This window comes from Chenopodium album, chromosome 19, assembly GCF_948465745.1.
Source record: "Chenopodium album chromosome 19, dcCheAlbu1.1, whole genome shotgun sequence".
In the NCBI taxonomy this organism is placed as follows: Eukaryota; Viridiplantae; Streptophyta; class Magnoliopsida; order Caryophyllales; family Amaranthaceae; genus Chenopodium; species Chenopodium album.
This window is the reverse complement of record NC_137852.1, coordinates 8,176,932-8,192,350: the sequence shown is the minus strand read 5'-3', so window position 1 is coordinate 8,192,350 and position 15,419 is coordinate 8,176,932. Positions and strand designations below refer to the sequence as shown.

At 32.1% G+C, this 15,419-nt stretch overlaps 2 protein-coding genes across 2 annotated transcripts; both read right to left on the bottom strand.

Moving 5' to 3' along the window:
* Nucleotides 1–4,046: 4,046 nt before the first annotated feature.
* On the bottom strand, nucleotides 4,047–7,962 carry LOC145594540 (amino acid permease 8-like). Its single transcript, XM_081650857.1, has 7 exons — nucleotides 7,699–7,962; nucleotides 6,039–6,272; nucleotides 5,827–5,920; nucleotides 5,506–5,723; nucleotides 5,283–5,422; nucleotides 4,803–5,030; nucleotides 4,047–4,665 (listed from the first exon to the last, which is right to left on the bottom strand). The coding sequence occupies exons 1-7, from the start codon at nucleotides 7,814–7,816 to the stop codon at nucleotides 4,240–4,242; spliced, it is 1,458 nt and encodes a 485-aa protein (XP_081506983.1). The 5' UTR covers nucleotides 7,817–7,962; the 3' UTR covers nucleotides 4,047–4,239.
* A 2,104-nt stretch (nucleotides 7,963–10,066) lies between these two features.
* Nucleotides 10,067–14,790, bottom strand: LOC145594533 (amino acid permease 8-like). The gene is made up of 7 exons (XM_081650847.1): nucleotides 14,318–14,790; nucleotides 11,982–12,215; nucleotides 11,701–11,794; nucleotides 11,372–11,589; nucleotides 11,145–11,284; nucleotides 10,805–11,032; nucleotides 10,067–10,659 (listed from the first exon to the last, which is right to left on the bottom strand). Exons 1-7 carry the CDS (start codon nucleotides 14,427–14,429, stop codon nucleotides 10,234–10,236), a joined length of 1,452 nt encoding a protein of 483 aa, XP_081506973.1. The 5' UTR covers nucleotides 14,430–14,790; the 3' UTR covers nucleotides 10,067–10,233.
* Between the last annotated feature and the right edge of the window lie 629 nt (nucleotides 14,791–15,419).

The window sequence follows — 15,419 nt, the reverse complement described above, 5'->3', positions numbered from 1 at the left end:
TCTTGCTCGATCACACGTGGAATCACGCTTCAAAGGTACGATTATTTGTGCTTTATGTGTTATGCATTAGATCCTTGGATTAGGTACTGTATGAATATGATTCATGTTTATTTCCGCTGCGTAGTACCTATAAACTCCTACAATTATCCATGCTTTTTGAGGAACTTTTGAGGTTGCGGGGCCCGGAGGCGTAAAGTGTTGATACCCAAAGGGATACATCTCAGGGTCATATAATGTCGTTTTGAACCATATACGACCATTATATGTAGTCATAAATGTCCGTGGTACGAAATCGGTGCAAGTTGCGAACTGGTAACTTGACCTATTTAAGGAAAATTGGATGGTTTCACCAACCCAATTGGACTCCCGGAGAGTATTAGGGATCATGGTAAACATCTCATCAAATTTTATTATTTCTGGCCGAAAATAGGTCAAAAAATTCCAAAATTGAAAGCTTATCCCCGCTTTTCGAGGAATTTTAAAGGTTACGGGGCCTAATAGCGAAAAATTTTGAAACCCTAGGGAATACATCTCAAGGTCATATAATGCCGTTTGGATACATATATGACCAAAAACACTTACTCGTATAAGACAACTCATATGGTCTAATTTCAAACCTAAAACCCATAAGACTCCTTTCAGGCACAACTAATAAAACAACTTATATGGTCTAATCTATTAACTATTACTAAAACAAAACATTGCTGACATCATCCCTCTTCAAAACTGTATACGTGTCGTTTTCTTATGAATTTTTTTCCCGCCTAAACCATTGATGGTGTCATTTTTTGTGATTTTTTTTCAAGATTTTTTTTTGAAACTTCGCAAACAAGCTAAGTACATTATTTCAACAACTTTAATATAGAAAATCAGAGTATAATAAGTTGAAAAGAAACTATATTCCTTTCTTTTGATTTAACTAGTCGTTGGAGCACGCGCGTTGCGCGTGCCCCCCCGACGGCAAGATAAGTAAAATTCGTTGTTGTGTTCGGTTTTTGTGATATTCGTGGTTGTGTTCAAGTTTTGTAATACTACCTCTGTTAACTTTTGGTTGCAACTTTGGAATATTTTATATCTCACAGATAATACCCCAAAATTGCAATAAAAAGTTAACAGAGATAGTAGCAAGGATACAAGAATTTACAAGGAGTAGTGATAAAATATCTACGGGGAAATATTTGTGGAAAAACAATTTTAATAAGTAAAGTTATCTAGAATTTGTTAGAATTAAAAGATTTTTTTTAAAAAAAAATCGATTAATTTAGATATTATTTTAGAGCGCAATATGATTTCTTATTAAGTAACTTAATAATTTTCAAACAGCTATATCTAAAAATGACTATGCATGATAATAAGGAACAATGATAAGGTAATGCAATTTAAAAGGTTAAAGTTATTAAAAATGGATTAAATGCAAAACATATGAAAGAATTGTTTATTTCTTTGTTATTAGTCTACATAATTGGTGTGATCTACACTTCGTCAAAGCTTGTTTTTGTATTTGTATATTTTTTCTTTGAGTTGCATAACAAATTTTAGTGCTATTTTTATTCTCAGGATTTGTTTTTCTAGAGTGAATATACAATCTAATTTGGGCTAAAGTAACTGTCATGGCAAAAAAAACGTAATGTTTCTCAATAATGAGGTGTAAAATGAATTTTCTTTCGCTTTCTCCCTGACCTCCTCTCTCTCCTCCCCTTTGATCTCTTTTCAGCCTGCCTTCTCTCTTTCTCTCTTTTCCCTTGGCCTTGTCTCCTTGTTTTTTTTTAATAGCTCTGAAAATTATAGGCCGCAGTTGCTTCTCTCTCAATCATTCCTTCTTTTTTATTGGTCAAAACTCTTTCTCCCACTCTCATTTTTTTCTGTCCAAATCCCTCTTGTCCCTATTCCAGCTTTAAAAAGGCATTGAAAATTATAGGCTGCACTTGTTCTTCTAATCCAAATCCTCCTGCTTCTTTATCTTTTCCAGCTTTTCTGTATATTTCTCTTTTTCTTAAAACTGTGCATCGCACGGGAATAATCTAGTTTCAAACCTAAAACAAATATGTACTATTTCACTCAGACCCTCTAAGCTTGAGTACTACTCCAAAAAAAAGGCACAAAATTTATAATTTTTGAAAACGGAGAAGATGAAGGTAAGAACATATGAAAAGCTTCATTTTTTCACTTTGGCATTTTACTGTATATACTTGTGTATAAGTTTTTTCTATAATAATATAGTACCGAGTAGTAAAATGTATTCTGTATGAATTTCCTCCGTATATTTTCGCTTAATAATTTAATTTATTTTTGTTGTCCAACATTGTTTTAGTTTTATTTATATTTTGTAAATATGTTTTTTTTTATTTTTTTTGAGCAGGAAGAACATGATATATTTGAAGAACAAACCTGCTATGCTCATGAATTTATGGGTTTACCTGTCAGAAATGAAGGGCTGAATCTGAGAACTGGTGTTCGGACATTGTAGTGGGAGTGATAGATAAGAGCGAAAGCGGAGAGCCTGATTCTTCATTATATAGAAAATTATCAAGGTAATATGACATGATACTATTTTAACTTGTAAATGGACCGTGAAAAAAACAAAATTGCAAGTATTTGTTTATAATTTTAACATAAATTGTTTTTGTTAACTAAAATAGTAAATTATAATTTTAAATCATATTTGTAGGCCACCCCTTAAACAAACAGCATTTTATGGTTGCAAATGTCATATCAAATTATCTAATCATGTTATCTTTTGTACCTCACTCATAGCGGCAAAAAGTGAGGAAGCTGAATTTTTTGGTTTGTGTAGAGGGAAAATTGGAGGAGTTGTATTCTCATGTAACAACTACACATATGTTGTAGGATGTGAAACATGTGGGATTAATTAAAAGTAGAACTAAAATATTTTTACCCAAAGCAATTCAGCAAGCAATTGATGACAAAGTTAACATAATTTCAATGTTAATTGGGCGTAAGTATTTATTTTCTCGGCCTGAAATGATTTTAGAGGACTATGCTGGAGAAAGTTTGTTAGATGCTTTTAAAAATGAGATCCTCAGTTGTATTTCGGTCGAAAATAAGGGGATTTGTAGGGAATATTTCAAGCATTACCCCAAACTTGAACCCCACTGTGATCATATACTTAAGTATGGTGGCGTTCAAAGGGAAGGAAACAAGAGCAAAAGAGTCGACAACAAGTTTTAGGAACTTGTAAACCGTTCCACAATGTAAAGGTTACACCCCTTAACAATTCGTAAATTAACAAATTACGTAAACAATTCGCTAATTAACAAATTACGTGAAACATTTAATTCAACACAACAATAATCATCATCATCATCATAATTTCAATAGAGCATAATATTAATATTAAGCTGAAGGAATAGTAGACCCTAACGTTAGAGGATATGGAATTAATTACATATTAGTGCATGTTTAATTCACCTATTTTTCACTTATTCGAAATTATCTTATTTTATCTGAACAAATTATATGATGAATTATTTAGTTTAGTTGTACTTTGTATTTGGATAACCTCCTTATTATAACTTATTACTTATATAAACTTATTACACCTAAAATAGTGAAATATGATGAACAAAACATGCCATTACGAGTTTTCAAAAAAAAAAATGTCATTATGAGGAACGAGTACGATTTTTATGAATTATACTATAAAGTCACGACCATATGTTACTCTATAGGTGATTTTGTATAAAATTAAAGATAAATAAATAATTAAATTCACTTTTGAATTGTTTTTATGCTTGCTGGGTATATAAGAAATATCGAAATTTATGAGAGTTTAGACATTCCAATGGGACAATTCTCTATGTACAACCAACTATATCTGTACAAATATAACTAATACGGAGTGTGTTTAATTTATCCATGTATGTGCTTGTATCTTAGAAGCACATTAACGAAAAAAATTGTACCAGTCATATATTATGGTGAAGCTAAGATTCCTCCGAAGAGATAAAATGAACTTAATTTCCAACTTTTATACAAGCACTTTAAGGATTATGTTATAAACTACAAGAATACATACAAGTTTAGACTTATAACAACATTGGATCTTGAATAATATTATCACAAACACTCCAAACTAATCATTTCTGTATATAATGTTCTTAGCTTGCTTCTAAGCGTACAACATAACGGATTTTGGTACAAATTACACTAGCTACTTAGCTAGACCGACCATACAAACATGAACTTTGCCATTTCCTTACAAAAATGTAATTAATTTCACTATTCTTTGAACTGGAAGAGCTTGGCTGTACGAAGAGATTCACTAATCCCTTGTATCGAAGCAGCTGCAGCAGCTAACGAAACAACCAAACAAAGAAAGTTGAGAAGTTGTAGCATACACCACTTGAATGACCATCGTTTGATCTTGTGTTGAGCAATGTGCATTTGGATTGGGAAATACACGGCTAATGGCCAAAACCCGAGTGCTCCTAAGAATGCAATGACGTCGTTGAAGAAGGGCATTGCCATGGACACTATGGTTACAAAAATCACAAATATTGTTCTTCCAACTAGCCTTAGAGAATTCAAGCTTAATATGGTTTTGTTGCCTATTCTTATGGGATACTCTGCCTTCACAAAAAATGAGTTGGGCCATTTTTTTATGGCGAATGATTCAATCATCTTGTAAACGGGTTGAGCAAGTACCTGGCCCATCATAGCAAAAACTCTTAGGATCATATAACACGTTTTACAAAGAATAACAATATAATGGTCGCGATTTATATCGAATGTGACTGAGATAAAATTGGAATGTGTTTGAAGTCGAGGTAAAATTATTAGACCTGATATGCTCCAACAATGTGAATGACAATGAAGATGTTGGCCAAGTCTATCAACCAGAAAGGCTCATAAAAGCCAAAGCCGATCAACATGTTGCCTGGTGCATCATTTCCAAATGCTGCATAGCCTAAGCAACCACACATCATGTAGAATACTGTGGTCGTTAACATTGATATTGCGTTTGCCTTTTTCATCACCTTATTTTCTGCTGGACGGGACTTTAACGTGTCCTGAGACCGTAAAACAATTCTGTGATTAAGCAATAGTTTCATTGACAATGTAATCTTAAGACATTGAAATTCACAAGGTAAACAATAATAAATTATGGTAATGATAACAAATTTGTGAGTATTTTTTGCTAGGAAAATTGATCTCATGGCACAACTAAACCTCGGTAGTACTAGTATTATTCCAACTCTAATAACGCGTTCTTCAGTCCATAAAATTGGTTACATGATCAAGCTAGGATAGCACAAAGTTACCTGTATATCAACAAGAATTTGAGAAAAACCATAAGCAAACGCGATGTCACCAATCGCTCTTAACATCCTCCATGTTTTCTCAGCAGCCGATATACCCACACCTATCTCTACTCCTGTCAAACCAGTCTTCCCACCTTTCCCTACACAACAAAGCTAAATTACTATCAGAAAAGCAGGGGAATTAAACAGAGTTAAGACTTAAAAACAGACTAACTATAATTACCTGAGATAATCCTCTCGAGTGCAAGTCCTACACCAATTGAGGAATACGCGAAAGACATGATTGCAGCTATAGTTGACAGCCATGTTAGCTCATGAAAGTTGGGAATTTGCGACAAAAAGATCTCGCAGATTCCGAAACCTATCATGTAAGGGTTATTGCTAAACCTGCAGGAAGCAGCATGTCCTTTTTTGTGGAAACAATTTGATTTTTGGACTGCCCTGAAATAATTTCAATCAAATTACTTTATTAAATTATATTAATTTCTCCTCATTTGCCTATTGTACAGTTGCATAAAATTAAGCTTATGATAGAAGGTCTTACACCATGCTTTTGGGTGCAGTAATTGTGTAGCCTACTACGAACCCCGTTAGGTTAGCGTACTGTAGTACTCCACAAGCAATGCAACTGAATCTACCTGTATAGTTAAATTGGATCTTGTTAAAAACGTCTCAATATATTATCTTTTTGTTTTTTTTTTTAACTAATATGCAATTAAAGATATTTAATTTATCAGACTGGTACACGATGTGTACCTAGATTGGCTTGGACCTCGTCCATGTAAGTGTAGTTTCTCTTTCCGGTGATAGGATCAGGGGTTCTGTAAGAATCCGCGAGAAGGTTGGAGGTGTAAAGCATAATGCCAGAAAAGATTAAAAGAGTAGCAATTCCTCCTAACCATCCAAGTTGCGCCGTTGCCCATGCTAGGGAAAGAACACCAGAACCTATAATTGCTGTTATAATATGTGCACTTGCAGTCCATACAGTTCCTGTAAAATTATACTATATGATTGATAAATTATGTATATCAACATTGAAGAATTTAATAATTTAGTGTTCTAGCTTAGACTAAGCTGAGGTGCAGATGCTAGCAATATTTGTAAAGTGCTTGGCTTTTGGCTGTGTAAAAGAGTTTTTTATGACCGGTAAAACTTTTTAGGCTAAAGTTTATGCTTATATATGTATACTACTTCCGTTTCATATTATTTGCAACGATTGCATTATAATATCATAATCAGATTATTCACTACTTCACTAGTACCCAAAAAAAAAAAAAAAAAAAAAAAAAAAACAACAAAAGATCAGAAGTACTGAACACAATTTCTCTGTTGAATGATAAACTTTGATAATGCTGACTAATAAAATTTCGTTGGAGTACTACGTAAATGATACAGTATTCACTTTGTCCCTTAATTCTTTAAACTTCAAACCTTGAAAACGTTGACTTTACATTGGTAGAAAATAAACCAAATTTGTCAATATATTCCTAAAATACATGCTCACATTAAAAGCATGGACAACATGTGTTTATTGAGAAACAACTCTGGAGTATATATTTTTATGACCTCATGAGAACATGTTTTAATGAATAAAATGAGAAAAAAAAAAAAAACCATCCTTGAATGCATTTTTTTTGGTGTTTAGAGAGGCACAAGGGCGGGGGTGAGAATCAATCCCAGAATCTCCTGAAATCGGGAGGAAAGCTCTAACCACTTGAGTTATCCCTCACTCTCATCCTTGAATGCATTTAACTCTATGTGCATCCAGGTGTAATGGTGTATGATGTTGGTATTGTCTTGTCAAGGGTATAACCGTATAACTTATCACCATTGTTGGCATTGTACAATTAAAGGCACTTATTATTATTAAAGTAACACATTAAATTTATAAATAAAGGAAAAAAAAAGAGAGAGACAAATGTCACAAATAGTGCAACTATGTAATAATGGAGAAAATAAAGTCTAAAAAATTGAAATGTAACTAATATCCCTAAGACCATGGTCCGACACAAGTTATATCCAATTAAGATTTAAACAAGAAGTTAGTTAGCTAATATTTTGCCTATGCCTCCTCTTTTGACAGTGTTTCAACTCTCAACCATGAAATATAAATTAAGTGTTAAGGACATTGAGACCAAGTGACTCGGTCTAGCTCCAATTACAAACTAAGCAAAACATTCATAAATTTGGAGTAAAAGCATGAAGTGAAGATTTGATGTTTTCATACCATTTAAGTTTTGAGTATTGTAAATTCGGGACAACCCAATTTAAGTTACTTATAATTCATTGTAATCATTGATAATTCAATTCAATTCAATTCAAGTCATGTCAATTCGACGATAAAAAAATAAAATAAAATAAAAAATAAAAAAAAATAAAAAATAAAAAGAGAGAGAGAGAGAGAAAGACAAAGTACCCGTTCGTCTAGGCTTGCCGTCGTCATCAAACTCTTCACTATCGTATGGAATTTTGTAAACAGAAGGCGGTACGACACCTTCCTTGTGCTGGAATTCTTCATCTCTTGGGTCTCCCATTAGAAAAATAAAATTTGGGGAAGCAGTTTTAAAATATTGTGTTGTAGTAAGTTGGTAAGAAGCCAATAAAATGAAAGAGTGAAATGGTGAAAGACAACCAATTAAGAAAACTAGCTAGATTTGTAATTGACTCAAAAGGAGGAGTGTTTTTTGTCCACTATTCTTTTGCCAGAAACATACCAGTACTATTTATAAGCCTCCAATAATTATAAATTGTTATATTTACTTTCAACCTTTTCATATAAAATACAAAGTATATTGTTACCGTACTAGTAATATGGAGTTGTAAAATTTAACTTTTACTCCGTACATGACATTATATACACATCATACTTTGTGTATTACTATGGAAAAGACAAATTAGCAACGATACATGTCACAAACTCACAACTAGGTGTGTCCTCAAATTTATTTATTTATGATATTTTTATTTTGCAATAACTCTTTTAGAGATTTAATAAAAATAATAGCAATAAATCTAGTAATATATATATATATATATATATATATATATATATATATATATATATATATATATATATATATATATAGTCAACCATATACGTTGAGCATTAACCTTTTAGCTTCTTTTTTTTCAATAATGTTATGCACCTACATATACATATACATTATATGAGAGGTAATTAAAATTTCAAAATTAATTATCTTCACTTATTTGGAAAGAATCATGTAAATATCAAATGATAAATAACTTTAATCGCGTACCAGTCAACTTCAACTATGAGATGAGGTCCGCTTTTAATTGAAAATTAGTTGATTTATATCAAAATTGTTATTTTGTACGGAGTATATAATATAATTTATTTATCACTATGATAAACTTATATTTTCTATTAGACTTATATGAAGTACTCATTTAGTGACCAAAAAATCTATAAAGATACGGTTTCATCCTTTGAAGCATCCGTATACCGCTACTGATATATAAGCCATTGCTTTTACAAATTCGCTTTTACTACTATGAAATGCATGAACGACCAACTCAATTATTTGGACATTCTATTATAAAGCAAATCATGTACACTATTAATGATATTCATGATTCTCCAAGTTGAAATTATTCATCAATTGTTTTGTTTAAATAATCAGATTTATTGACAAAATTCTCCTTGTAGAATGGTCCTCCCTAGTAATTATTGTAGCAAAATATTTAATTACAACTTAAAAGCATCTTATGAATGGCTTTTAACTTAAAAGTAAAAGAATATTATTACTCCATTTTATATCAATTTGGTCAACTAGTTCATAGTGTTAATTAATCATGTTTATGGGTGCCGAATAAGGATTTCTAAATCCGATAAGATTTTATTCTTGTGCAAAATGTTATTTTGTTACTTTAGGTCTAAATCATGGGCTATTGTTAAAATCCCATTGTTATTAATATGTAAATTACCCCTCATAAACAAGAAGATCAGAAGAAAAAAGTATATATAACATTAAGCTAGAAGAAGATATTCTACTACCACCAATTGATTTAATTTTAGTATAAAACCTTCCTATAATTTGTAAGCGCATTGAGCTTTATGATCTCAATTATTTAACTAAAATTTAACTGTATATATTATGACTCGTCCATACTATGAAAATCACTCTACATAGTTAAGGGTAAGAAGCGATGATTGCATGAAATAGTGGGATACAATTCGGGCAAAGGGGAAATCATTTTCAAAGCACTACCAATTTTTTTGAGGAAGGGTTTTTTAAGAAAAGGAAAAGGAGGATGTGAGCAATCGAAACAGTACGTTGCATAAGATAATGTGTTTGCAATTGAATTTCTTGCTGTTAAGAATTGCACAAATTCTTATATATGGCTGGTCACACCGTCGCGTGTGGCCAGCCATATAAGGGTTACTTTGTTAGTGTAATAGGGGGTTACTTGGTCAATGTTAAAGGGGTGGGTTACTCCGTCAGTATTATAGGATTACTCGGTCAGTATTACAGGGGTTACTTGGTCAATATAAATTATAGGGGTTACTTTTTTTTTTTTTACAAGTGGTCACACATTATGGTTAGCCACACACAAAACGAGCTGGTCATATTATATAATTGTGTTAGCCCATGCATTGTTATATATTTGTTGGATCCTCGAAAGATATTTTTAATTGAGAGATGATTATTTTTCACATATTTGCGAGGTTGATCCTTTGTCATTTAAAAGACACTTTATAGTTCTCCTTGGCTAAGAGAATTATCTGTATTTCTTCATACATTTTAGATAAGTGTACTTAGTTGAAGGCAATTGCCAATGCAATTAGCGATACTCTTATAAAAATTGTTGCATTTCTCAAAAGAAAAGGTGTTCTTCCCTAGCTTCAAACATCAAACATCTTAATTTTCGGACAACATATCATGTACACTTGCCAAACATTGTTTCTAAAAGGCCATCCTAAATAAAATCATACTTTAAACTGGAAAGGCTTGGAGGAACCAAGAGATTGGCTAACTCCCTGGATTGAGCCAACAGCCGCAGCCAACGACACAAGGAAGCAGAGCAGGTTAAGAAGTTGTAGCATACACCACTTCATGGACCGCCTTTTGATCTTGTTTTTGGCAATGTACATTCTAACTGGGAAATATACGGTCAAAGGCCAAAACCCGAGTGATCCAAGAAATGCAAGAATGTCATTGAAGAAGGGCATTGCCATTGCCAATGTTGTGACTAGAATCACAAATGTTGTTCTCCAAATTAGCCTGAGCATGTTGTAAGTGAACACAACTTTGCTGCCTATTTTGATAGGATGTTCTTTGTTTACAAATGTCGAGTTGGGCCAATTCGCGCTGGCCCATGACTCGAGCTTATGGAACACAGGCTGAGCAAATACCTGGCCCATCATAGAAAAAATAAAAATCATCAATGTTCAATAAATATACTATAAAAATCATGTTTATAATGTCTAAAATAGCTAGATTAATTCTTTGCACTCTTTTAGGACAAGTTTGTAACACAAAAAAATGACTAAGTGATACCTGATATGCTCCCACTAAGTGAATGACAATGAAGATGTTGGCTATGTCCACCAACCAAAAAGGCTCATAGAACCCGAACCCAGTTAACATATTTCCTGGTGCACTATTCCCAAATGCAGCATAGCCTAAGCAGCCACACATCATGTAGAATGATGTTGTAGTGAATACCGAGATCATACTTGCTTTTTTCATCACTTGATTCTCGGGTGGATCTGATTTCAGTGTATCCTAAGGTATATTAATGTACAATATCATTAGGCAAACGTCTTAGAACTTAATTACTTGAACATTCCTAAAATTTTGTCATAATGAAGCACAAAGTTGAAAATTTTTTATTTACCTGTATTTCGACAAGGACTTGAGAAAAGCTGTAAGCAAACGCGATATCACCAAGTGCTCGGAACATCCTCCATGTCTTATCAGCAGATGTTACATCAACTCCCACTTCAATTCCTGTTAATGTTGTCCTGCCTCCATCCCCTGCATATGTATCAAGCTAAGCTATATACAATTTACTGACAAAATCCGAAAGCAAAATTAAGCACCATTTGGAAGAGTTTAATTAACCTGAGGCAATCTTGGCAATTGCAAGTCCAATACCAATTAAGGAATATCCGAAAGACATAACCGCAGCAACACCTGACAACCATGTTAGTTGATGAAAGTTCGGAATTTGAGACAAGAATACTTCAAACAACCCCAAACCAATCATGTAAGGGTTGCTGCTAAACATGCACGAAACACCATGTCCTTTTTCATGAAAGCAATTCGACTTATGGACCGCCCTGAAATAATTTCAATCAAACCAAACATACATTAGTCATCACCACTGATATATAAATTTTTCATCGAAAATTGAAAACAGGAGATTGAATTGATAAAAACATAGGACTTACACCATGCTAATGGATGCAGTAATTGTGTAACCAATTACCATTCCTGTTAAATTGGCATACTGCACTGTCCCACATGCAATGCAGTTCAATCTACCTATATAAACCCGAAAAAAGAAACTTTCATCAGGCCAAAAATCGTAAGGCATGCTAGCTCGATTATTGTTACTTATCACTACAAAACAAGTACATGTACAAAAATGTTGCTAACTATATTATGATACGTTACATATAAGCAAAAAACTATATCAACTATGTAATATGTATGTAGTAGTTTGAAGTACCTAGATTGGCGCGGACCTCGTCCATGTAAGTATGATTTCTCTTACCGGTGACAGGATCAGGAGATCTGTAACAATCAGCAAGAAGATTGGAAGTATAACCCGTGATGATGGAAAATATTACAAGGGTAGAAATCCCTCCAATCCATCCAAGTTGTGCCGTGCCCCATGCTAGTGAAAGAACTCCAGAACCAATAATTGCTGTTATAATGTGTGCACTTGCTGTCCATACAGTCCCTGCAGATGCACAATTTTTTATAAGTCCGTGTACATCAACAAATGTGAGCTCGGAAAACAAAGGAAGTACACGTAATAAATTACTCCGTAGTAAGTTATGATAAAGGGTTAATAAATATTATTCAAATTTATTTTATAACCAAACACAAGGTCTCATAAGTTTTGATGAAATAAAATAAGTAAAATTGATAACTATAAATAAATTGCACCCTTAATTATTGGTTTACTTTGGAGAATCAATTTAATGTTTGGGAAAATTGGGTGATACTACTCCCTCCGTCCCTAAATTTCATTCCTCCTTTCTATTTTTGGTATTTCAAAATTACATTCCTCCTTTTTATTTTTGGTAAGTTTTTTTAGTAAATCAACTCTCTTTTTCTGTTTTATATTTAATGCTTTCTCAATCATGTTTACCTAATCTCACTCATAATCCTTGTGCCAAATTACAATGAATATGATTGGTTAAAAATTTTCAATTAGGAGCATGTTATTGGTCCTTTTTTTTGCAAAGGATTGATGACATGTCATGAGTAATAAATAATCTATCTTTGTACTTCCCATTGCATTATCTAATTATTGTTATTTGTCTTATTCTTTCCTTCTTAATTCCAGTGTAAATTTCCAAAGAGGAATGTAATTTAGGGACGGAGGGAGTAATACTTAATTACTTTAAAGTGTACTTAGGACCTGTTCACATTTACTTAATTTCAGTTCAGTTCAGTTCAGTTCAGCTCTAATCAGTTCAGTTCAGTTCCAATCAGTTCAGTTCAGTTCAGCTCTTAATTTCCCTCTCACATAAAATATTCATTTCAGCTCAGTTCAGTTCAGTTCAGTTCAGTTTAGTTCAGTTCCAATCAGTTCAGTTCAGTTCAGCTCCAATCAGTTCAGTTCAGTTTAGCTCAATTCAGTAAATGTGAACAGACCCTTAGTTGTATGACTATCTATTAATGATAATATTCTTTATTCAGTCCAAAAAAAAAAAAGGTGTACTTAAATTAGTTGAGCATGAGGTGTTAAAGACTTATAGACTAATTAAAGATCCTTCCCAAATTTGGGAAATATGATTCCTTTTTATCCTCCTAATTAAAGTTTGAGGGACATTTATTTCAAAAAAGTAATAAGATAAATTATTGTTAAAAGAAATAAGACTAATTTACCCCCACCCCTCTCCTCTCCCCCCTCCATCTCCTAACAACCATACAGTCCATACCAGCCACTTTCGCTCGGCTACCAATCTAATACTCTCTCAAATTATCACTATTTTTTTTTTTGAACATATATATATATAGCCTAAGTAGTTCGAGTAATAGTTATATCGGCTTAGAAAAATTGTAGTCCTTTCTTAAATACGAAGTACTAGTATATAATCTCCTTCACACCTTGGTTGTTAAAAACTTAAAACACCACTTGTTCAATAGATGTAAGTATGTAATAATTAATATATTCCCACTATTCTTTTAAACGGTTACATTTGACTATTTACAATCTTCAAAACATATTATAAACTGTATACTTTTATTTCAGTACACGTAAAATTTTACTTGTAAAAATTTGATGATAAAAAAATTTATACTGCACATATGTATCAAAACTAATCAAACAAAATCATACACAAAGAAAAATGTAAAGAATAAATAAATGTACAAATTAGTTGGAATTTACCATAAACATTTATAAAGTTTGACAAAAAAAAAAAAATAATAATAAAATGGGGCCATCTAAAGGGAATAGAGGAAGAAATATAAGTGTCACTCACAATTCAGGACAAATGAATAAGGCTAAAGCCTCTTTCATGGCACCAATGAATTAAGTTAGCTAACACCTCATACAAAATTTTTAAGCTTCATAAGAATCATAACAATTTGGCATGCCAAAAGTGTAAAACTTAGCACAATCCAACCCAATTTACATGGTCATAACAAATAAACAATAATGATCTTAACAAGAAAAATACGGAGTATGAAGTAACTCAAAATATATCACGTATATATAACTAAGGATTAAATTCCGACTACATTTTGTTTTCGCCACTCTTATAAATAGTAGGCACAAAATGGACCAAAAAAAGGTAGTAGAAAATCAAGGAAAAGGGAAGATTGTACCAGTTCTTTTAGGCTTGCCATCATCATCAAATTCCTCATCTGCAAACTTGTAATTTGTAGCCAATGAATTGATACCACCTTGCTGGAATTCCTCATCTTTTCTACCTCTCATTTTGAAAAACACAAAAAAATATACTAAAATCTGAATTTGCAAAGTTAAAAGGCTAATTTATTATTTGCCTACAATAATTTGAGAAATAATTTAGGTAGGAAAAAAAATACTCTTCTTGCTCTTTCACACACAGACACACTACACTGTCTCCCTATTTTATAAGTGGGAGAGACTGTTTGTGTCACTTGTGACTAGGCTCTTGTGCTACTTATATAACAACTCCTAAATTAAGTGTCTTTTTTACTTATTTTAATCTTGCAAGTATTTTACAAAGATTGATATTTAGTTATTTACAACACAATGCAATGTTCAATTATTATACCGTTTGTCCCTAAACACTGTGACGTATGTATTTTTCATTGCTCTTAAGTAATTTATTACAGAGTACTCGTGATACTAAATCGTCTTATATGGTGATTAATAACTATATATAATCAGACGACTTAATTATTAATGTCACACAACTCACACCTAAATAGTTGTCACATTATAAAACCAGGCCAATTAATTTAGTTTATAAGTATCATGGGTAGTGTGAAAGTATCTCATTAATTTGGTTCAAATATCTTTAATTTATGATCTCATTAATGGGATCCCCTATATTTTTGAAAAAGTTAGTACCTTTTAAATGAAAAAAAAATAATAATTAAAGCTACCACAATTAGGCCCTATTCACTTCACCTTAATTAAGTAATATTCAGTAAAAATACTTTCAATTTAGGAAAATTAATTAATTTCAGTCCAGTCCAAAGAAATTCAGTTTAGCAAAAATAATTTCAATTGAGTAAAATTAATTTCAATTAAGTAAAAAAATCAGTAAACTTAAAGAATAAATATAATAGAAAATCAGTAAAAAATAATTTCAGTTCAGCAAAAATAATTTCAGTTTAGTAATCAGTTCAGTAAAAATAATTTATGTTTAGCAAAAATAATTTCAGTTCAGTTTAAATAATTTTAGTTCAGCAAAAATAAAGTCAAGTGCACGAGACC